Raw genomic sequence first — 24,614 nt, forward strand, 5'->3', positions numbered from 1 at the left:
GCGTGTCCATGGCAACCGTGGTTGCTAAGGGAGGGGTGGAGGTGTGTGAGGGGGTGATGTGCATGGAGGAATGGGGAAGAGACTGTAGAAGAGGGAGGGGGGGGGGGGTGTGTGTGTGAGTTGACTATTATGGTCTGTACGTTGCAAGGTAACTATGCAGAGTGGGGGAGGGGTGAGTGAAGTGTGTATATGTATGCGAGTGTGTGTGGGGGGGATATTATGGGATGCCTGCCCCCTGATCTCTTTGTGTGTGCGCGCGCGAGCGCGGGGTGTGTGGTGTGCGAGGAAGAGAAAGAGGAGACGGCGTCGTGCGCACACGCTACCACAAAAAAACACGGAAATATATTTAAATTGTATGTACACCGTTACCTACAGGGGGGAAAAAAGCACTTCCAAGTATTGACTTAGTGACAAACTGAGCCTGGAGTAACTGTTTTTGGAAGCTGTGTGGAGCTAAGTTGTGAGTATCTCAGTTTTGGGGTTGTGAATTGACTTCAGTCAGGGTGAGATGTTCAGGGTGAAGAAACCTCGGATTGTCACACTGGAGTATTTTATGGGTAGATGTCAGCGTTTTGACGGGTTCGTTTCTGCAGTTCCTCTCAAATCTGAATCTGGCCGCCGGTTCATCTCGGCTAGCACGCATGCTAATGGGACGGAAAGTAACGATAGTGGCGAGATGGTTTGTCAGTTGAACGCAGAGATGGAGTGAGGGGTTAGGAAGCTAAAATTTACGAGCTGTCCAACTTGATAAAGTTAACGTTTTTCTCACATGTGGTGAGTGTTGATGTCCCTTAGTTTGACCGGGTTCTGTGTTTTCAAAGCTCTTTGATAATAATAATAATAATAATAATAATTCACTTCCGTTTTCTTTTGTGTTCCTATTTGTCCTGTTAAACCTGGCCGGCTGCTCCCCCCTAACTACAAACCACGACTTGGACAGACTCCAGACTGGGTCCGAACTCTGGATTATACAACAACCCAATAACTTTATTTTTAGTTAGCTAAACTGTTAGCTAACTAAAAAGAAAGTTTTCTGCTGTCCGCTATGTCTGGAAGTGAAGATGACAGAGATGATTATGGAGCTCCCGACGACCGCTTAATGCACGGTAAGATGAGGCTCATTTGTTAGCCGAAATTGCTACGTTCACGCTGGTTATGTGCTAGCTTGAGCAGATGTTTTTGACATTCACATCAATCAATTGTGTTAGCGTAGCGCTAGCTCGTCAATGCGGCTAACTACCGGCAAGCTAACATTACCGAACCGACTGTTTTCGCGGCTTCGCCGAAGTTTAAGGCGCATAAAAAAACATTTTGTTTTGCTCCAACCACAAACAGAAGCTGCATGGTTGATAGTTGAATGGTCGTGAAGTCGCGCCGACAAACCGGCATGTTTCCCGGGGCCTAACGTTAGCCAGCTACCGGTATTTTTTACGTGTCGATGACAAGATGGAGGCAGCCAGTTAGCTTGAAAGCTGGCGGATGACGTTCTGTAGCATTCCCCTCCTCATGGCCGGGCGCCTTCGGTTTGAGTTTTTTTGGAAAAAAAGTATAAATAATAAGGGAGAAAAAGATCATTTCTCTTCTTTTGTCTAACCGCAATACACCCTCGTATCCCTGTTAGTTTCACGGGGTGTTGTGGTCAAAGATTGTTTACTGTTTGTTTAATTCTGACGGGCACGCGCAGCGTACACAGTGGAACCTTTGAGAACGAATAATCGTTCAAATCAGATTCAAGTGTTGAAATTGACCACAAAACTGCATTTTATTAGTCCAATAAAACACCTTTTTTGCATTCATCTGGTGAATGATCTTACAGAAACGTACTATAGTGCAAACAGACACTGATCCTCATGGTGAAAAATCCATTTACATTTTCTTCAATGGACGTTATTGTATATGAACAGTTCGTGTCAATTTTTTCTCGACAAAATATTTAATACTGACCTTGGAAATGCATTTGACAGATATGAAACAAGTTAAGTGACAACAAAAGACGGGCTTTCAGCTAAAGGGTATCCTAATTATTTATTGATTTACAAGACATTTCTATTTGTCAACGGTATTGTTTGAGCTAAGGCAATTAGTTATCAATTATTACTTAATCTGCATGAAATTAGCTGGCAGCTGTTTTGATAACTGATTAATTCAGTTATGCAGGGAAGTTAATTGAAGGTCTTTGGGTACTAGACAAATTTAAATCATCATGATGGTCTGAGGAATCAATTAGTAAATTATTTGCTTGATTAATCTGTGAAATAATTGAATGTTTTGGATTGGTAAAAGATGTAAACAAATGTCCATCACACTTTCTTTGATCCCAAGTCCAGCTGTCAAAGATTTCATTTTACAAGTGGCAAAACTTCACAAAAATGACTTAATAGATCATTAAAGTTTCAGGTTAATTTAGTTGACTATAAAACACATTCATTTACTTAATTTCAGCAGTAGGCACCAGTTTTCATAAGCACTTCATAAATAAATATATATATATATATATATATATATATATATATATATATGCACAGCTCAAAAGAAATGCATGACTTAGATTCTGCCAGGTCAAAGTTAAATCTATTTGCTATCAAATTACTTAAAGTTCAGCTCTGAAGTCGATCAAATCTCGGCGCATGTTAAGAACGTTTACTTGACTTTGGAAAACAAAACGAATAATTTTGTTAGCCCCGACTAAAAGTAGACTTTTAAAATGCACAAACGTATATTACCGTCGTCTGAACTGAATGAAATTGAAGCTCTGGAAGCTGGACTACCGCACCGTGATAATGCAATTCAGGAAGGGATCACTCCTACGTGTGTACGCTCTACCGTGCACTTATATTGAGACAACTGTCCAAGTTGAGCGGTGGCCACGGCTTGACTCAAATGTCCATGCAGCCATACTGACAAATGGAATGATTTGCTTTGTGACTTGCATCTTACACTAACTCTACAATGCATCAGTGTGGTAAGATCATCTCAGTTTTAGGATACTTCTGGAAAACTGATGTTTTTTTTCATATGCAACACTGTATTCATGAAATTTGCCACACGTAGAGAAACCTTCCACAGTACGGCAGTTGCTTCTGCAGCTGTGCCTCTGCCCACATACGCACAGCTTGGTCTCCTTTAAATGACCTAAAAACTCATCCCATTAAACCCTCTTCTCTACAATGGGCATCTTAATGGCAGCTTGCCATTTACTTTTTACCATACCCAATTACATTAATAGGCTCAGAGTGTCAGTGCTGCAGTGTTGGATACTACACTGCAGGACTGTGGTAAATCATGTTGACTAATAAGTTGTAAATTAGTGTTTTAACCACTGGAGCAAAACTGATTTGAATCACCCCCCCTGAGCACTTTTTGTATAATAGGATTGTAACTTAAACCTCCTAGTTTATCCTCTACTACTCCAGGTTCTCAGGACTCCTTCAAGAGGCATGGTAATATCTTCACACCGGGTCAATTTGTTTACAGTTGAAGAGCATTAAAGGAATCATTTGTTCTGCCCAAGTGGAAACTTTGTTCCTGAATTATATATGTCAGCCTGATTGTGATAATTCAAAAACAAATGATAAACTCTTCTCACATTCACTGGCACTCTAAAAGATAAAGACCGCAACGTAGCAGCTAAATTGGTCGTCCGGTGGGCACATTGAACGGCATCTCAAATGTACCAGCATGTGACTGGTATTCTGTTTCCAGTAGGAAGTGTTCCCTGATACGCGTGCTACCTTTGAGTTTACCGTTGAGTAATGCTGTTTCCCAGCCTGAAAGCCCTGGCACACAGTCAGTTGGTGTGCGTCCTAACCATTAAGTGTCTCCACTGGCCCAATTTGCAGATGACGAGGAAGAGGAGATCTCGGAGAATGAAACTCCGAAGGTGAAGAAGAAGAAAAAAGCCAAGAAAAGCAGAGAGAGCAAGGGCAGCAAGAGGCGGTCACGCAGAGAGGTAACCGGGGTCATTAAAGGGGTCTCTGGAGAGGAGTTTTAAGTGATTTTTTTTTTTTTGGCTTCAAAATTGATTCTAAATCTGAACTTATAGGAATGGATAAATCAAAACCCCTCTTTCCCGAATAAAGTTGATCCATCTTTACTGAAATCATAGTCAAATTACAGTGAAAGAGGAGTCCTTCTGCCTTTGTTCCCATTGTTTCTTGAACATTTTGTTCTCAGTTTGCTGACTTCCAATCTGCACTCTCCTTGTTTCAGGAGCTTGCCATCAGCTCCCCAGAGCCCATGGACATGGGTGGTGGGGAGGATGTAGAAGATAGTGTCCCTGTCCAGCGCTCTGAGAGTGAGGGCAGCGACTACACCCCTGGGCGCAAGAAGAAGAAGAGAGGCAGCAGTGGCAAAGAGAAGAAGAGGAGCAGTGCCGTGGCTGAGAGGAGCTCCTCCAAAAGGAAAGAACCAGAGCCAGAGGAAGATGATGATGACGATGATGACGATTGCTCGGTTAGTCTGTTTTTGGGGATTTTGATGGGGTGGAAGGAATAAGATTTCTACTCTCATATTTGATTTTACAGTTTCCAATGCTGCACAAGCTCCTGGAACTTGTTTTTTTTCTCTATCGGTAATCTAATTTTAACGTAAAGGAAAACTGTCTTGATGTTGTTGGTGATTGATTACACAACTCATCCAAGAGCAATAGATTTTTGTGATATGCATTAATCAATGGGCTCCTATATGAAATTTTCCAAAGCAAAGCAGCATTATTGGCCAAAACTTGCTGAGCCACTTGTATAGTTCTTTCTAAGCACTCACAGATGTAGACACTGAGTTTCATCTATGTGTAGGGCCTGTAGTCCAATTCTAAAGGCCCTTCTTATGGAAAATAAATGTTCTTGCAGCCCTTTTTTTGCTCTGTGATGAGCACCTTTGGTTTGACAAACAGTGGCAATATGAGAGAAAGATGAACAAAAAGCTGTGTCTGGTGGACTTGGCAGCCAACAGGGGGAGCTTGTAGTTAAATACACTGCATGGTTTACCCTGTTTTTTGGTGAGATGAACATATTTTGATTTATTGGCAGAGCGTCCACACTGCAGTCTGCAGCTTGTTTTTTAAGACGATGAGTTGCAGACCAGCTTTGGTCTTTATTGGTCTTTTGGGGCTGAGATAAGCCTCTTTGTTCATCTTCCAAGGCCTTTAAACTGAAGGGAGCCCCAGTTTAAAATAAACTGGTTGTGTTTCTGTCGAACAAAAAACGGTAGTTTAGTCTGCCAAAAGGCAGCCTCTCTGAATCAAAATGTTTCATGTACGATGAGTTTAGTTTAACGATTGAGAGAGCATTTTAATAATTTAATTCATTTTAAAATTGAAACATTTTGTGTCCCATGTCTGCTACTTTTCTTTGTTTGATATGATAGTATACTTCTATTTCTTTGAGCTGTTTGTTGCTAAAAACAGTGTGTTGGCATGAACTTGAGCTTTTGAGTCCTCACCATATCTTGGCATCTTGGACACCAGCTGATTCAGTGGTAATAATCATGTGGTCAGACATTGTCTCACTCTGAAAGATAAAAGTTGAATAGGTGGGACAAAGGTTTGAGAAGTGCGTCAGGCTGTAACTAAAGTATATTCTTACTATCCATGAAGCCATTATTGGGTTTTTTAGCGGTTTTTCTGCACTTTATAAAGTTTAATGCTGCTTGAGTCTTGGATGATATTCATATGTGGAAAAATTGGCAGAACGTGAACGTTTTCAGTAAATGAACTGCACAGCCGCTGAATTGGTGCAATTTAACGTAATTGTCTTCAAAACATGCCGGTCGGTGTTGGATATTAAAGCTTTCGCTTGCTTTCTGGATTCTACTTTTAGAGGCTCTTCACCGGCCACTTGAACTTCTCAACCATGCAAATATTCTGGAGAAAAATTAGTTGTTGCAAAAGGCTATTATTCCACACGCATTTCAAGCGTCTGTGGCATAATTATATATATTGTGAAGTAAAACAGTGCCTTGCTACCCCATGAAAGAGGCTCTTGCTGATATGCAGGGAGAAATTAAGTATTTTTGTAAGAGTTGGCTTTTGTGATGGACAAAAACAAAGAAACGCTTCTTTCCTAAGTGAAGCTCTACAGCATAGTCTTATGGCTCAGTGGAAGTCGCAGCTGATTCCACATGTTTGACACTTGGGTTGTGTGATCGGTGAAAGCTGTAATCATGCAGCAGGAGCTTTTTGTAGTTGACAACAAAACAAATTTTTCTACAATGTTAAGAAATACACCAGCCATTTTCTCTTCAGCGTGTTTTGAATAATGACAGAACACTTTTGCACGTGTTCGGGCTTGTTTGCACAGCCAGGTTTTTCCATCCCTCCACAATGATTATTGAATCAATTCATTTAAGTTCTATTGATGGTCTCTGAGAGCACTGGACTTCAGGCGCTACAGTTTGAAGTTGTTACACTTTGAAGGTTGAACTTGTTTGACTCTTTGTTGGTAGTACACGTTAAAACGGATTTCCTTTAAAGCAGAAGTAAAATAGTCTCCGTTTAATCCTCAGGTTTTTGTTATTTTGGCACACATTGCATTGTTTAAGCTGCTTTTTTTTTTTTTTTTTTTTTTTTAACGTTTATCCATGCAAGGACCTGGAAAGTGCAAATCTGCTCTCAGTGCACACAGTGTTTTACCTGCAGGAGTAATTAGAAACCCCGGGGTTAAAAATGTATTTTAATGTTATTGCTATTTTTAAACTTGACTATTGATGAGTATTTTCAATTTTCCATCTGAATTTAATTACTGTTGTTTCTTGTAGGAGCCAAAGTCGTCCTCTCAGCTGCTGGATGACTGGGGCATGGAAGACATCGACCACGTCTTCACTGAGGAGGACTACAGATCTCTGACCAACTACAAGGCCTTCAGCCAATTCGTCAGGTAGAGTATTGCTGGAATGTGCTAAAATATCCAAATGTTTGCTCAGTAATCACTGACCTGTGGTGCTAGAAGACTCTTCATGTGGCGCTGGAACATGAAGAATATATATTGTAGGGTGTTTTTTTTTTTTTTTTTTTTTTTTCCCAGTCTTAGCAACTGCTTTCCTTTTTTCTGCTCTTACCACCTATGTTGGGAGTTAAACTGCATTAAAATAACAAAAAAAAGCTGGACTCGGACCCCTTTTTTAAACATTTTTTACCCTCACCCCCAGACCACTCATCGCAGCCAAGAACCCCAAGATAGCCGTGTCGAAGATGATGATGGTTCTGGGTGCGAAGTGGCGTGAGTTCAGCACTAACAACCCCCTCAGAGGTGCAGCTGCTGCAAATGCTGCACTTGCCACTGCTAATGTACCAGCTGCTGTGGACACCATGGTGGCAGAGGTCGCTCCAGCACCTGTAGCCCCGCCAGCCCCAGCAGAGCCTCTGCAGACCCCTCCACCTCCGATTCGCAAGGCCAAGACCAAGGAGGGAAAAGGTACTGTGGGCAGAGGAGTCAGCCAGACAGGATTTAGTTTTTCCTGACTAAAAAGAAATGGCTTTTTATAAACGGCTCTGCTTTTCTTTTGGATGCTTTGCTTTTCAAACATAAAAGACATATCCTTTCTTTTTCTCTTTTGGTTTACAGGTCCCAATGCCCGCAAGAAATCAAAACCTGCAGCCAAACCACAAGAGAAGAAGAATAATAGCAAGACAAAGAAAGTCGCACCTTTAAAAATCAAGCTGGGAGGTTTCAACAGCAAGAGGAAACGCTCATCGGTACGACTTTTCTGTTCCCTATCTGTACCAAACCCAACTATGTGCAGATGCGAGTTGTTTATTTTTATCAACACAAGTGTAAATTTTCTGTTTATTTTCTGATGTGCACAGAGCGAGGAGGACGAGCCTGATGTCGACAGTGATTTCGAGAACGGCAGCATCAACAGCGTCTCCATCTCAGAGGGTTCAAACAGCCGCAGCAGCCGCAGTAAAAAGAAGGCCTCAAAGAGCAAACCCAAAAAGAAGAAAGGTTCGTCTTTGCTAAAAACACCTTGTTTTCATCGTCTTATTGATGGCTTTTCATACGTTGTAAAAAGTTGCGTGATGAGTGAGGTGGTGCTATACCTGTTGAGCTGTTGATGTTTGCCAATAGAACCAATTGATTGAAAACTACAGGTTAACGTCTGAGCAGAGAACCGTAATGACAGTGTTCAGGGAAAGCTTTGAGAGTGTGTGGAATGCACAGCATGAGGTGTACAGACACACATTAGTCACTGTGCTTGAGTCAGTCGAGCTTGGTATATTTAGAAGTATAACATCTTCTGGGTTGTTGACTGCTGAGGAATCTTCTGTTGCTGCTGTCACAAGATTGAAGCACCGATTAGAAGACGTCATGGATGGATTCACATCTGCAACTTAAACAGGTCAAAGTCTCCACAAAGACACAGCTGTTTCAGTTTGGAAATCCTTTCAACTGTTGTGGTGTTTTACTGTTTGTTGCTGAACACCCAGACCTCAAATAAACTAAAATTCAGACACAGCATTCTTAAGAAATGCCTTAAATAGCTCCGTATTATACCTCGAAGGTTTTAACTGAACAATCTAAATGGATGTTTGTATTTTTGAAGTGAAAGCCTTCCATTGCAGTCTGTTATTGACGTAATCTGTACTCAGGGGGGAAGGGTGACTCATTGCGTGGGTTTCCTGTAACAAACAACATAAACATAGCACAGCGTCATAAATGCCTGGATTACAGTATGTTACCCATCCACCTTTTGTGAGAAGTGAGAGATTTTTTTTGGGGGGTAAAAGTTTTTGTCCCTTTCGATCAGAAGCAGAGGATGGTGACGGATATGAGACGGACCACCAGGACTACTGTGAGGTTTGCCAGCAGGGTGGAGAGATCATCCTGTGCGACACCTGTCCTAGGGCGTACCACATGGTCTGTCTGGACCCCGACATGGAAAAGGCCCCCGAGGGTACCTGGAGCTGCCCACACTGCGTAAGAAACGTGCTCCTTACTTTTAGATTCCAATCTCATGACTCAAGTTCAATGTTCTTAGCCCATAAAAACTACACTTTAAAGGCCTCTTTCAAAATGTCATTGAGTATTGCATTTAAAGAACACGAAGTGTGAAGAAAAACTGAGTTTTCCTTTGTTTCCCCATAATCCTAGGAGAAGGAAGGGATCCAGTGGGAAGCCAGAGAGGAGCCCTCAGAAGGAGAGGAGGACAACGGTGAGACAGGCGAGATGGAGGAGGACGATCACCACATGGAGTTCTGCAGAGTTTGTAAAGACGGAGGAGAGCTCCTCTGCTGCGACTCGTGTCCCTCGTCGTACCACATCCACTGCCTCAACCCTCCGCTCCCCGAGATCCCCAACGGAGAGTGGATCTGCCCCCGTTGCACGGTAAGTGGGCCAACAGTCCGGGCCAAATGTGACCAATGGATTGGGAATACAACCTGTCCGGGAAATTTTTATGGAGTCTGTAATGGTTTTTCCTTCATCCAGTGGACACTTTATCTGTTTCTGCCCTGCATGGCATGATCGAAAATGCTATTTCACTGATCCAGGACTGGTTTAGCAGATTTGATGCATTATAAACATCTTTTGTTATATTATAGAAAGCAGCTGGAACTTCTCTTTGGAACTGAGCTCTAACAATGATTCCTTACATGGACATGCTGCCTCAAATGTAGATTATTTTTAGAGCAGATACAATCAGTAATTCAGTCGATCAATGTAACTATTTTGATTTTAAGAATATTCATGAAGAATAATAATGAACAATTAATCTAGATAGTAAGTATTTGATTTAATGGTGATGAAATGATTTATTGCAGCTATGAAAACATTAGAATTATCAAAAAAGCTGCTCTTTATTTTCTTAAATATCAATGAATGTGAAAAATAGCCATGATGATTAACTCATTTAATCAAATTCTATGTTTTTTGGCTGATGATTCCTAAAGACTAAAAGTACTCACTCAGATGTTCTGAGGAAAAAAGCCTGTAAAAGTAATTGCGTGTTTCAGTACTGCTCAGATGGGAGTTTTTTAGAAGGGAATGTGGAGATAAATGATGCACCTCCCCTGTCCTGCAGTGTCCACCCATGAAAGGAAAGGTGCAGAAAATCTTAACATGGCGATGGGGAGACCCCCCTCCTCCCACACCTGTGCCCCGCCCCCCAGACCTCGCGGCTGATGCGCCTGACCCCGCCCCGCTGGCAGGGCGACCTGACAGAGAGTTCTTCGCCAAATGGTGCAACATGTCTTACTGGCATTGCTCCTGGGTCTCAGAGCTCCAGGTGTGTACAACACAGACGCACATTTAAAGAGACGGTTCTCTAAATATCCTCATTGAACTTCTCTCTTATTGCCCCGTGTAGCTGGAGATGCACTGCCAGGTGATGTTCAGGAACTACCAGAGGAAGAACGACATGGACGACCCGCCACCCATCGACTTTGGCGACGGCGAGGAAGATAAGTGCCACAAGAGGAAGAGCAAGGATCCCATGTATGTTCAGCTGGAGGAGAAATATCTCCGCTTCGGAATCAAGATGGAGTGGCTGATGCTTTACCGCATCTTGAACCACAGGTCAGAGAACACACAGTATCCACAAAGAAGTCTAGTTACCCGAGACAAGATTTAACATTTGCTTATGAATTGTTCTTGTAAACAAAGTACACATAAGCCCAGTCAGATGAGCGTAAAACTGCTACCGTATTGCCATGTTGCTAGAATCAGATTGGCTTAGACAGATCAGCTAAGAATAATAAGTCTCAATCAGTTATCGGTATTCCTTCTGTCATTGTTGACACATGCGAGGTGCTTGTTGTTTTATTAAACGTGAAATTTTCCATTTCTCTGCTGTGTTCCTCAGTGTGGACAGGAAGAACAACGTCCACTACCTGATAAAGTGGCGAGAGCTGGCATACGACCAGTCGACCTGGGAGGCAGAGGACATGGACCTACCCGACTACGACACCTACAAGCTGCAATACTGGAACCACAGGTAAGATCCATTCGGCTCCACACTGTCAACAACCAGTGCAACCTCAAACAAGATGATTGCTTTTGCTAACTGTGTGTGTGTGTGTGTGTGTGTGTGTGTGTGTGTGTGTGTGTGTGCGCCTTTGCTCCAGAGAGCTGATAATGGGCGAGGAGGGGAAACCCGGCAAGAAGATGAAGGTGAAGGGAAGGGTGAAGCGGCCGGACAGGCCTCCTGAGAACCCAGTGGTTGATGTAAGTCCACAGGAATGACTTCTTGTATTTGTATATAATTTAGATTAGTTAAAAGTTATCAGCAACTTCTACTTTGTGACAAAACTGTTAACCACTAACCCAGAGCTTGCTGGACTAAGGGGGCTTGGGCATCCTTTTTACATAGATTTTTAGCCCCCCTGGACATTTTAAGTCGCTTTTAGTCCAAAACCAAGATTATATAAACAGGAATTTTAATTGTTAAATGCAGAATCTGCAGGGATGACTTGATTGAAAGAGCAAGACAGTTTATCTAAAATGTTTGTTTTTTAGGTGCATTTTAAGATTTTATGGCTTTTACTAAAGGCCTTTCTTAGTGCTTCAAACACAGCAGTTCTTATTCATTTCATATTTAATTCATTAATCTTATCTTGACTTCTGTTTCCAGCCGACAATAAAGTTTGAGCGTCAGCCAGAGTATTTGGACAGCACTGGAGGAACGCTGCACCCCTACCAGCTGGAGGGCCTCAACTGGCTGCGGTTCTCCTGGGCTCAGGGCACCGACACCATCCTGGCTGATGAGATGGGTCTGGGAAAGACGGTGCAGACCGCCGTCTTCCTCTACTCATTGTATAAAGAGGTACGTAGCAGCAAAATGCTGGGTTGCGTTTTATCTGCTGTGATGAGCATTGCACTCCTTCTGGGGCCACACATGCATCGATATAGTCTTGTTTTATGGTGTCGTGTTTTTGGAAATGCTGATTCTCAGCTGGTTTGCTGCATATATGAGCTGCTACATGAGCTCAGTTCTTAAAGTAGAAGAAGGTTATGACTTAAAGTTTGTCATATATTTTTTAGAATTGATTTAATGTAAAACTGCTTAATTTAACTTTTTTTGGGGCACTTTTGACTGGGCCATTCTATGTGTGACAGTGCTGTTGTCAGTAGGTAGTTGTTGTCCTATTGGTAAGGAGCCATCCAGCCATTTTGTATAAGTCAGGTGAAATCTGACGACATTAACTTGAATCTGAAACTGTAAACACCCAGGCACTTATCATGTGCGACTGCTGCCCCCTAAAGGTGGGAGGCTAGAAAACGTCCTGCTTAAGAATGGGATCATTTTGTGAACTTTTTGTTATTGCTGTGCATGTTTTAATGTTGAGTGCAGTGCTGGAAAAGATGAGAACTTACCATTTCCCCTCAGATGACTAAGAGTTTCAGGTCTTAAGTCTTTATGTGTCGTAGTTCCTTTTTCTTCTTTTTAAGATTTGCTCAAGGAACACTCATGATCACATTATCAAACATGAGCAGTGTTGTCAAAAATGTAATGTTTGCTTCTGTGCTTGGTTAAATTAAACACGAATTTTGAAATGGCAAAAGAGAATAACATATAAAGGTCCATGGCAAAACTTTATTCTGTAATTTTGGAGTTTTCAAACAACATCAATTTATTTATAATTGGAGATCCCATTAGCCGTGTTTCTAATGTTGGCTCTCATAATTCTAGTATTTGTATAATTAAAATTCACCAACATGGTGCAGATTTAATTGCCATTATAAATGTGCAATTAGTATCTCTGATCACTAAATTATTGCCATCAGCTGCTGAACGACCCGTACCAGTTGTCCACCCTTTCATCGTCTCTGTTTGCAAAATAAGTGAGATAACAGAAGTAGCAGAGGCATTGTATGTGGAGCAATTTGTCTTTTAGCAGTGACGCAGAAGCCTCACACGAGCAAATGTCTGGTTCGGCGATTCAGATACATGCTGACTTCTTTTCTCCACCTCCAGGGTCACTCGAAGGGGCCGTTCCTCGTCAGCGCTCCACTTTCAACTATCATCAACTGGGAGCGAGAGTTTGAGATGTGGGCGCCCGATATATACGTGGTGACATATGTTGGAGACAAGGACAGCAGAGCTGTCATCAGGGAGAATGAATTCTCCTTCGAGGACAATGCCATCCGAGGAGGGAAGAAGGCATCCAGGATGAAGGTGAAAGGATATAACGGTGTTGGAGACGGAAATGAGAAATCCTTACATATTTGAGAGGAAACTTGAGTTTCTTTGTTGCTTTGCTCCAACAGAAAGACTCCTCTATCAAGTTCCACGTCCTGCTGACGTCCTACGAGTTGATCACCATCGACATGGCCGTCCTGGGCTCTATAGACTGGGCCTGTCTAGTGGTGGATGAGGCCCACAGGCTGAAGAACAACCAGTCCAAGGTACAAGCTCACAAGATTATAGAATTATTATGAAAAACTGCCAAACTTTCCACCATGCACCAAGCACATCAAACGTGCATTAAAATTCCTGCTTTTAGATTTGGTCAAATCCCATTCTCATATTATGTCAATCCAATCAATCTGTTGTGAATATTTCTGAGTTGACAACTTGTGCAGCTTTTTGTCACTCAACCTGAAACCTTTTTTAACGTGTTCTCTTTGTCCTTTACTTCAGTTTTTCCGGGTGTTGAACAACTACTCTCTGCAGCACAAACTGCTGCTGACTGGAACTCCTCTGCAAAACAACCTGGAGGAGCTTTTCCACCTGCTCAACTTCCTCACACCTGAGAGGTTCAAGTAAGTCTGGCTTGTGTTGTGTTGGATCGGATGATTCTTAATGTTGAATTGTTAATTTTCTTTTATTTGTTTGTTTGTTTAGTAGGCCTCTCTCATATTTTTAAAGTTTTGGAGCTCTGCTGCTTGTGTAAAGTTATAATCGAGTGTAAAAAATTCTGAACTTGCTGTAGAATAAACCGTTAGTTGAATAATGCAATATCAAATCGACTATAAAAGGCATTGTGGTTGCGCTGCTGCTCTAAAAACATCGCATTAGTGTTCAGTCAGGAGGCAAAGAGGTTGCTGGAGTGCCTAAGAATTAGTGCTGGGCGGTATGACCAAAAATACATATCACAATATTTTTTTCACGGTATATCACGGTATTTTTTTTTTTCATGCATAATTAGGTGTTCACAGCATTTTCTACAGATTGAGAACAGAATTACTGCAGTAGATTAATTTAGGATGGTCTATTTTACCATCATGGAATAACGCCCCACAAAATGATGCTGTTTACAAAGAAGTGCTACTCATGATTCTAATGAAGTGAGGAATTGGAATGCAAACACAATTGCAGTCAAAATACAGAACTTTTACTGTGCAAATTTCAAACATCTTTTATGAAAATCAATACAAAAAAGTAGTGCAACTTGCAATAATTATATTTTTGCATCAATATGAGGTATTCACATTCAAATAAATGAGGTAGATTCACGTTCTAGCTCTAGCAAACTCGTCATGAAGTGAGATTTGGCTCGACTTTTCTTTTGCTTTCCCCGTGTTACCTGCTGATGTGGCGGATGCCACCTCCAGCGACAACTGTAGCCCGACAACACTTGGATAAAATGGTTGTTTGGTCGACGTTGGGTTTTTTTTAAACCAAAAAACTTCCAAACTACAGACACGGTTCCTTTTTTTTTTTTTTTTTTGGCACAAGTTCTTCTGTGTCAGCATGTTCTACTAGTTCTGCAGCTTCGATTTCGGAAGTTTCCATGTCTATCCTATCCACCTTCACCTTCGTGTAACGCAAGTGCTTATTACCACCTCGCACCCATAGACAGTAAACATGCGTGTTTAGAAGCGCAACACTGAAAAGGTCTCAAACAATGTCGCGCGACGCAGCGTTCCCCCCGTTGTGTAATCAAATACACCGGTATGGCGGTATATTAAAAATTCCTATCATAACGAAATTATAAACCGGTATTCAGTGTGAACCGGTATACCGCCCAGCACTACTAAGAATTACTGTTTAAGAGTCCAATTCCACATGAGGTCAGAGAAATGGTACAAAGTAAAACTTCAACAGCAGCGGCCTTCTCTCATCTGTGAGCAGTGTGACTGCAGTGTTTCTGAGCAGGAAAAAGCTCACCTGTGTCTGTCTTCATCTGCAGCCTGTTGGAGGTTTTCCTGGAAGAGTTTGCCGATATCGCTAAGGAGGACCAGATCAAGAAGCTGCACGACATGCTGGGTCCGCACATGCTCAGAAGGTTAAAGGCTGACGTCTTCAAACACATGCCCTCTAAGACCGAGCTCATTGTCAGAGTGGAGCTCAGCCCCATGCAAAAGTGAGTCTGTAGCGAGGAGTCGGTCTTCAATATATCCAAGGTGGATGAGAGAGTGTTGAACGTTTACGTCTCTCGTTTGCAGGAAATACTACAAATTCATCCTGACGAAAAACTTTGAGGCCCTCAACACAAAAGGAGGAGGAAACCAGGTTTCACTGCTAAATGTTGTCATGGACCTCAAGAAATGCTGCAACCACCCCTACCTCTTCCCCACAGCTGCCATGGTAGGACCCAAACACGGTCTTTGAAGATGGCTGTCTGTTAGGAAAAATGCCAAAAAGACAGACTTATGCAGAGATTAATCAGATTTATGGTGCAAACAGGACTCAGAATTGTGGAAAAACCTTCATTTTAACAGGAAGCTCCAAAGATGCCTAACGGGATGTACGACGGAAATGCTCTTACAAAGTCTTCTGGAAAACTGACGTTACTGCAGAAGATGATGAGGAAACTGAAGGAGGGAGGACACAGAGTGCTTGTTTTCTCTCAGGTGAGGCACTTTGGATGTCGTGCTTTTTAAGTTTTATTTTATTTTTTTCCTTTTTTGGTTATTAAACAAGCTGTTGCTTTCGCTCTTTTTCTGCAGATGACCAAGATGTTGGATCTGCTGGAGGACTTCCTGGAGAATGAAGGTTACAAGTACGAAAGGATTGATGGAGGAATAACAGGAGGGATGAGACAGGAAGCTATTGATCGTTTCAATGGTGAGATGATTCATACAAATCTTTAAAAAAAAAATTTCATCGCTCCCTTCTTTTGACTCTTTCCTGAGTTTCTCCTGAGCTTTTTCTGCGAGCTTTGGGATTTCAGCCTCTTTGGTTTCGATCAGTTAAATCCTCTAAATTCGTGACTTTTGTGACAAAGTTTCAGAAAATCAAAAAGCTAATATTTTTGTGCCTTTTCCGTCTTCCCATGACATTAATCGTTTCCACCTTCATCCCTCAGCTCCCGGTGCTCAACAGTTTGCCTTCCTCTTGTCAACAAGGGCCGGAGGTTTGGGTATCAATCTGGCCACAGCCGACACCGTCATCATCTACGACTCGGACTGGAATCCTCACAATGACATCCAGGTACAGCGTTGTTGCCTTTTTTAACACTAAAACATGGTTGAAAACAGATCATTTAATTTATCCTCTATTTTTCCCTGCCTTCAGGCCTTCAGTAGAGCTCATCGTATCGGTCAAAACAGGAAGGTGATGATCTACCGTTTTGTCACCAAGGCCTCTGTAGAGGAGAGGATTACTCAGGTAAAAGGCGCCTGAGAGGATGTATTTTTTTCTTCTTCTAGTGAGCCAATGTAGAATTGATAATTAATCAGTTAATAAACTGAGTGAGAACCTCGCCATTTTAACGTACGACTAGCTTTAGTAACAGTTTTCCCTCTTCCTTGTGTTTCTGCTGCAGGTTGCTAAGAAGAAGATGATGCTGACTCACCTGGTGGTCCGACCTGGTCTCGGATCTAAAACCGGCTCCATGTCCAAACAGGAGCTGGATGACATTCTTAAGTTTGGAACAGAACAGCTTTTCAAGGACGAGTTAGAGGGTGAGGATGGGTACACCAGCATGAGTGTCTTCATGAGATGGTAGAAATAAAGAAAATGAAATAAACTTGTTCGCATGTCTTCAGGTGAGAGGAGCAAAGAGGAGGACAGCAGCGTCATTCACTACGACGACAAAGCTATCGACAGACTGCTGGACAGGAACCAGGATGCCACAGATGACACAGAGCTGCAGAGCATGAATGAATACCTGAGCTCCTTCAAAGTGGCTCAGTATGTGGTCAAAGACGAGGAGGAGGAGGTGAGTTTCTCCAGCCGGGTGGTGTGGAATTAATGGGATGTTAGCTTCAATCAACCCCCTTACTTCTACTCGACCTGTTCCCCCCAACGCTCAGGAAGAGGAAGTGCAGCGGGAGATCATCAAGCAGGAGGAGAGCGTGGATCCAGACTACTGGGAGAAGCTGCTGCGGCACCATTACGAGCAACAGCAGGAGGATCTGGCCCGAAACCTGGGCAAAGGCAAACGTATCCGCAAACAGGTCAACTACAACGATGGCTCACAAGAAGACAGAGGTAGCCATCGCTTTAAAAATGGTGACATTACAGTTCATTTTCAGACTCTTTCTTTCTGTGTGTCTTCAATACCTTAAATGCAAGCATTTATCTGCCTTTCACGTTTCATATATTAATGTCAGAACAACTGAAGTTTAGATCTGATTATTTAGTTGTAAATTGTTTTCATATCAGTGCTTAGTCTTGATAAATGAAAATTATAGTTTGTGTGAGAAGTGCCCAATACAGAAAGTTATTAGATTTGTCAGTAAGTTGGTTTGAGCTCTTTTTAAAAGAAAAAGTGGAAATTCTGACATTTCTGCCTTTATGAAAATGTAAATATTTTCTGATTTCTTTAACCTTTTATGCCAACAAATTAGATTTATTTCATTAGTGTGGAAACGATGAAGCGAAAACTACAGTTTGATGTTTGTGTTTAGCTGCTTAAATCAGCCGATTCTACATCAGTGATGCTAATGTTCAGTTGATTTTATCCTTGAAATGACCATGCACTGGAGTTAATATTTAAAGTTGTTATTTATTACACATGATGAGGAAAAAAAATCTTTAGACTGTTTCCTGATTAAATTTTCTGTTATCGATGTGAAAAATTACTGAAGAGAAAGTTGAGAGATTTTGAGATTTGCAGTTGCTTTTAATTTTCTCTTTAAAGGTTCAGTTTGCAAGGACATCTGTGTGTGATTTTTGTCAGTATGCATAGTTATAATTAACCACCTTACTGAAGCATTTACAGATTAAAAAGGAATATCCATAGCCCAGAAAACACATTCTGAAAGGCCCCAGAATGTTTACTATGCTCATCGTAAAGGTTACCTCGTTATCGTTTCTCTTCATTGCTCAGTGATCTGAGGCTGTGTAGCAAAAAGAGGGCAAAACAGACTGTGGGTCAAAAACAACAGTCGGAAGTGACACTTTACAGCACATTAACTGAGACTTGTGTGTTTACATGAAAATATAAATGAGTGTTATATTATAACACATCAGCAGAGTTCAAAACCTTTGTCTGGATTAGATGACAGTATGACCCTTAAACTGTGTTTCTAATTCCCCTCCCAGTGAACATAACTTTATACTAAAGTCCTCTGTCATATTTCAGAAGATAAAGTTGTGTTTTGTTGTTTTTTTTTTTTTTTGTCCTAAAGCTGATTGGCAGGATGACCAGTCCGACGGCCAATCAGATTACTCTGTGGCGTCTGAGGAGGGCGACGAGGACTTTGATGAGAGATCAGAGGGTAAGAACCACTTTGTCTTTATTCATGTAGGTGTGAATGTTTAAACTAATTTTTAATTAGTAGTTCCCACCCTAAATCAATCACCCTTAATTATCCTAAATCAATTTATATCGTGTTTGATTTCTAAGTTATTTATCAGAAGATATACAATCAAGCTTGTTGTTTTACGTGCTCCTCAACTGTAAAACCCTCACCACAAATTCAAAATGTAACGCAACTTGTTTCAAGAGCGGCTGCATCTTTTCAGATGATCATTGATGCTAATTTATAATGGATTGAATTTTTATTGGTGCATTTCACCCGCTTCACTGCACATATTCTCGTATTATCTGCTGTATAATCACCACATCTTCTTCTTCTCTGCAGCCAACTCTCGTCGGCCAAACCGAAAGGGCCTGAGGAATGACAAAGACAAACCACTGCCCCCCCTGCTGGCCAGGGTGGGAGGCAACATTGAGGTGAGATGCTCCACTTTTGTACAAAGTCCAAATGCACCATGCCATATGGTATTCATAAACTAACAGATAGTTGTGAAAATACAGTAAAGAGACGGTTCTGATATTTGATCCTCTTCCATTTCCCAGGTGTTGGGCTTCAACTCTCGGCAGAGGAAGGCTTTCCTGAATGCAGTGATGCGTTATGGGATGCCCCCCCAAGATGCCTTCACCACCCAGTGGCTGGTCCGAGACCTGCGAGGGAAATCGGAGAAAGAATTCAAGTAAGCGTGTTCTGTTTACTTCTTCACTTCATGCTTCATGAACTCCATCTTTCTCCCGACAAAGCTCAGTTTAACTTGAACTCCCTACAATTTAAAACGAGCAGTTTTATGCAGATTAGTCTGTATTTGTTCTATTTTAGTTTAAGTTGGTCTTAAGATCGGCTCTCGTCTCCTAAATATTTTTCACTTCTCACCTTCCCAGGGCCTACGTTTCTTTGTTTATGCGTCACCTTTGTGAGCCCGGAGCCGACGGGGCTGAGACCTTCGCAGATGGTGTCCCCAGAGAAGGGTTGTCACGGCAACACGTCCTCACTCGCATTGGTGTTATGTCACTTATTCGCAAGAAGGTAAAAAGAAAAACACAGCTTTTTTTTTTTTTTCCCCCAAGTTTTAATTCAACTCACGACAGAAAGACTCGATGAAGCAGCTGAGGCGAGTCTTTCATAAGTTTGCAGAGTGAATGCTTCAGTTACATTTTCATAAGAAGGCTCTTTCACAACAGTTTGGGTACCAAAACAGTCTGTTACACCGAAGAGCTGAGAGAATCTGCTCATTTTATGCGTCCTCATATCGATTGATATTCAGAATCTTTTGGTGTTAGTTGATTCGGGGACTCATTGATGTTTCGTAAAGATGTCGGACATTGAAGCTTCTTTCTTTTCCATAATTTGCTTTTACCGTCAGAACTCAGGAAAACTGGTGCTAAAATATCGCCAACTTTTTAGTTCGGGTCACAGAAGCACCAACGTTCGGAGCTGGGGGGGATTAGGGAGACCGATTAAAACGCTGTGACCACCATGTTTTAAAGAAATGGATCAACAAAGCAAGTGTAGAGTGTAGTCTGAATTACATAAGAAAAAACTCATTACTTTATTGATTATGCTTTGAACACTGGAAATGTAAGGGCTCTGTTCTGCTTTGCAAATTTCATCCAGGTCATGGTAATCCAAGTGCTTAAATAGAAGTTAACTGGACTTCTTTTCTGGTTCTTGAGGACGTTTAAACTCTCATCCGTAAGGCCTCCTTCGGTTCTGACTGACTGGGGAGTGTCAGGCTTAAACACTGTTGGACACTGCTTGGACTTTCACACTTGAAAATTCGCTCTGCAGATTGTTGTTTAAAACGGTATTAATACAGTAGATTGATATTAAAACATCAAACACTTAAATGTGTGTCTCCTTTCTCCGTAGTTCTCTTGTGAAATTTATAATACTCTACAGGAAGATTCAAACTGGAAAAGATGTTTAAAGTGACGTAACGATGGCTTTAGGGTTCTAAAGTTGAACCGATCTTTGAACTGGCTTTAGCACCAGGCCAAAGGGAGGATCGAGTGATGCAACAAACCCAACAAGGCAGCAAAAATGTGTCCTTCTCCAAATGTTTCCAGTCATCTAAAAGTGTTTGTGCATGTTAAGAGGGCCAAAAGAGGGTCATTTTGTTGCAGGACAGCGTTTCATCTCTGCATCTCAGAACTGTTTGTGGGGGGGGTTTAAAAAAAATGTTGAAACATCCAAACAATGTTGAAATAAAAATCTGTAGAAGAAAAGGCATCATTAAGTGAATAAAACTAAACATAATCTATGCAGTTAAATGCTTGTCATTGGGTAAATCTAAATAATTGGGCTGCAGTATTATGACTTGCACCTCTGTGTCTTCTCTACTCTCCGGAATTGCAAGAAATCAACATGAATGGGTTCTTCCATTGTGTCTTCCAGGTCCAGGAGTTCGAGCACGTGAATGGTCAGTGGTCGATGCCCTGGATGGAAGAGCTGGAGGAGAACAAGCGGGCCGCAGCGCAGCCCGAGTCTCCTGGAAAAACCCCCTCCACCGGCACTCCGGCCGACACGCAGCCCAACACCCCCGCGCCAGGTTCGACACGTAAATGCCGACTTTATTTCTAGTCAAACTGACAAACTCACATTCTGATGATGCAGTGTCCAATTCAAACACTTATAGCTGTTGTTCCTGTAAAAATGCCCCAATATGTAACGAGTGCTACTGTTTGTATTTGTAGCTGAGGACTCCTCAAAGACTGATGAGGCTGCAAAGGACGCAGAGAAGGAGGTGAGGAAAGAGAGCGAGCCAGAGAAGAACAGCAAAGAGCCGGTCAAAGCCAACAGCGAGGTAAAGATTTAATACCTTGTAGTGGCACGAGTACATGTCGAAGCAGGAGATGTGTTGATTTGAAACTTTTCTTTTTTTTTTTATTCCCCCGTGACTCCCACAGGTGATCGCCATCCCAGATGATGACGAAAAGAGTCCGCCAGCAGAGCTGGAGAAGAAGAATGGGGAAGAGCCGATGGAGACGGAGAAGCCGAGCAACGGCGAAGCAGAGAGCGTGAAGGAGAAGGAGAGCGAGAAGGAGGGAGAGGCCGAGAAGAAGAGTCCAGAGGGAGGCGAGGAAACGAAGCCGAAGACAGAGGAAAAGACGGAGGGCTCAGAGATAAAACCTGAGGACTCCGAGGTCAAAGGTAAACACGTCACAGGTTTCATCCTATTTTTCAGTGACCATTTTATGATGTAAGATCCTACCGGGTTTATATTGTCATTTCCAGACTTTGTTTTTATGACTAGTCTTTTAAATTTGAATAGTTATTGAATTTTGACAAACCTGATGTTTGGTCCGGCATTAACTTCAAGCTGCTGTCTGAAAATCCTCCGTCTTTACTGTCTTTGAATAATTTTTTATTTGTTTTCCAACAGAAGAAAAGAAAGAAGAGAAGACGGAAAAGATGGACATCACTCCTCCTGCAGAAGAAAAGAAAGGTACCAGGCGCTTTTCTTTTTTTCGTCACATGATTCACTTCAGCCGTGATCTGATGCTCAGTAACAGTTGCTCCTTCCTGTCGTAATGTAGACCTGAAGGACGAGAAGGAGGCTCAGAAGCCGGAGGAGGCGATCAAGCTGCAGAACGGAGAAAGCAAAGAGGGCACCACCTCGGCCACTGCTGCCACGGCCAGCGGAGTCAGCGAGGAGAAGAAGAAAGCCAAAACCCGCTTCATGTTCAACATCGCAGACGGAGGCTTCACAGGTGCTCACACGCACACAGAAACCCAACCGTTGGGAAATGTTTTTTTTTTTTTATTGAATCACTGACCCCTTTCTTTCCCTTTTCCCCTGCAGAGCTCCATTCTTTGTGGCAGAACGAGGAACGTGCTGCCACGGTTACCAAGAAAACCAACGAGATCTGGCACCGTCGCCACGACTACTGGCTGCTGGCTGGCATCATACAGTATCCTTTTCCCACCTAACTTATCGCCTCGTTTGTCGCACTTTGTTTGAGGACGTGCAGATAAATTGCAGTGCTGAGATTAGAGCTGTTGTTCCTCTTGACCATCGCTTACTTCAGACATGGTTACGCCCGCTGGCAGGACATTCAGAATGACGTGAGGTTCGCCATCCTCAATGAGCCTTTCAAAGGAGAGATGAACAGAGGGAACTTTCTGGAAATCAAGAACAAGTTCCTCGCCAGAAGGTTCAAGGTATGAAAGGAAATGTTTCCGATTCAACAAAGTTATTAGTGACAGACTCAGATTTTCAGATGGTTTATGTCTCCCTGCAATCTGAATTATAATCTGTTACACAAGCAGGTCCTTTTCAGACAAAGATATAATATTTTATGTAAACATTTGTCAGTTGTAAACTCAGTTATTTTCCAAGATGTCGATCTGAACAGCTGTGATGTATTTGAAAACAAATAGCCTGTCATCTTCAACTGAAAACATTTATAAGTATACATTAAAGAAGTCTGACTGACTTCAGTTTAGTGACTTTTTATTTTAAGGAGAGTCTGACTCTTTCTTTTGTCTCCGCTGCAGCTGTTGGAACAGGCATTGGTGATCGAGGAGCAGCTGCGTCGTGCCGCCTACCTCAACATGTCGGAGGACCCCTCCCACCCCTCCATGGCCCTCAACACCCGCTTCAGCGAGGTGGAGTGTCTGGCTGAGTCCCACCAGCACCTCAGCAAGGAGTCAATGTCCGGGAACAAACCGGCAAACGCCGTCCTGCACAAAGGTAAACACTCAAAGTGGGATGCAGAACATGCAGAAAAGAGTGCCAGTTTGGGGTTGGTTATATATTTTTAGATTAAACTTATCTGCTGCTTACTGTACTGTCGGAGCAAAGAGAAACTGTAGTCTGACTTGCTGTATGTTGGGACTGTGTCTCTCAGTGCTGAAGCAGTTGGAGGAGCTGCTGAGTGACATGAAGGCGGATGTAACCCGCCTCCCGGCAACCATTGCCCGAATACCGCCGGTTGCAGTGCGGCTCCAGATGTCTGAGAGGAACATCCTGAGCCGCCTGGCGAGCCGAGGACCCGACACACAGGCACAGACGCAGCAGGTAGCTAGACGTATGCTTCCTTTGGTAGTTTTGTTTAGAAAATGTGTAACATTTTGCTGCAACTTGAAGAAGTTGACGTACAGTTTCGAGTAATGATTTAAATGTAATATAATTCTAAACTTCCATGATTTAGACTTCTTTTATTCCTCTGTCAGATGTCTCAGCAGTAGACTGAAATTCATCTCCAACTTTGAGAACCACCCCCTGCCTCACCTCAACATTCCTGATTGGTGCACAGCAGAATGACGGACAGCGAGCCCAAGCTTGAAGCCACGCCCAGTTCTCTTTTCCCCCTGAAAACAGACTTTACAGAGTTTTTCTGGAGGATCAAAGCTCCTCCCGACCCATGAGAATGAGGCTGTGGACAGAAAAGCATTTTATTTTTATTTTTTTTTTCCTCCTTTTTTTTTTTTCAATTTCTGTATTAATATTATTGATATAATGTTATTATGGTTTTTTTGGGACCTAAATAAAAAAAAAATGTAATAAACAATTTGTTTGTTAGGTCATTTTAGGACAGGTGGGCTAAAACTACCTGAAAATGGAATTTAGTTTCCACCGCGTACGGTGATAATCATCTGTAGTGCTGGTAATGTGTCGGTTGGTTTCAGCCACGTCAGACAGTTCAGAGGAAAATCTCTGGAAAAAGCCACAGTATTTGTCAGCTGCACCAAAACAAAAAAGTTTTAAGAAAAGCTGCTGATCACAAGGGAGCTTCAGAGCCACACGTTCTCTCTGATGAAGACCAAAAACAGCTAGAAGTGTGAATATTTCAGTCACTTTTCGCTGAGCAGAGGTGACACAACTTTAGACCTACCTCAGTTTTAGCCCATGTGTCAAAATCTCACTCGAAAAACAAAGTTTTAATTTGTATTATTTAGTTGGACTGGATTGAAAAGGATAGAATATGTGTGAATTAGTCTTTTTCTAAACACTTACAACTTTAAAAAAAAAAATTTAAGCGTCAGCTTTTTAAGTGGCTACTTCGGTTTCTCCTAAATGCATGTAAGGGC

General features: G+C 42.2%; 1 protein-coding gene across 3 annotated transcripts; it reads left to right on the plus strand.

Annotated features, from left to right (window-relative positions):
- The first annotated feature begins 204 nt into the window (after positions 1-204).
- Positions 205-24,094, plus strand: chd4a (chromodomain helicase DNA binding protein 4a). 3 transcript variants are annotated; one of them, XM_075450058.1, is made up of 41 exons: positions 205-460; positions 941-1,106; positions 3,840-3,949; positions 4,210-4,452; positions 6,754-6,872; positions 7,144-7,409; positions 7,560-7,690; positions 7,802-7,940; positions 8,743-8,912; positions 9,087-9,320; positions 10,015-10,218; positions 10,300-10,508; positions 10,795-10,926; positions 11,057-11,156; positions 11,563-11,754; positions 12,907-13,107; positions 13,200-13,337; positions 13,573-13,694; positions 15,065-15,238; positions 15,321-15,462; positions 15,597-15,728; positions 15,825-15,942; positions 16,184-16,308; positions 16,393-16,485; positions 16,643-16,781; positions 16,866-17,038; positions 17,133-17,331; positions 18,453-18,542; positions 18,909-19,000; positions 19,127-19,260; positions 19,463-19,607; positions 20,976-21,138; positions 21,275-21,384; positions 21,488-21,731; positions 21,964-22,026; positions 22,118-22,291; positions 22,384-22,492; positions 22,610-22,742; positions 23,079-23,274; positions 23,432-23,601; positions 23,757-24,094. In XM_075450058.1, the coding sequence occupies exons 2-41, from the start codon at positions 1,046-1,048 to the stop codon at positions 23,769-23,771; spliced, it is 5,904 nt and encodes a 1,967-aa protein (XP_075306173.1). In that variant the 5' UTR covers positions 205-460; positions 941-1,045; the 3' UTR covers positions 23,772-24,094. The 3 variants fall into 3 exon arrangements, with proteins under 3 accessions (XP_075306173.1, XP_075306174.1, XP_075306175.1); XM_075450059.1 differs by having other exon boundaries at positions 20,976-21,129; XM_075450060.1 differs by having other exon boundaries at positions 17,133-17,310.
- The last annotated feature ends 520 nt before the right edge of the window (positions 24,095-24,614 follow it).

Source organism: Odontesthes bonariensis, chromosome 18 (assembly GCF_027942865.1).
Source record: "Odontesthes bonariensis isolate fOdoBon6 chromosome 18, fOdoBon6.hap1, whole genome shotgun sequence".
Taxonomy (NCBI): Eukaryota; Metazoa; Chordata; class Actinopteri; order Atheriniformes; family Atherinopsidae; genus Odontesthes; species Odontesthes bonariensis.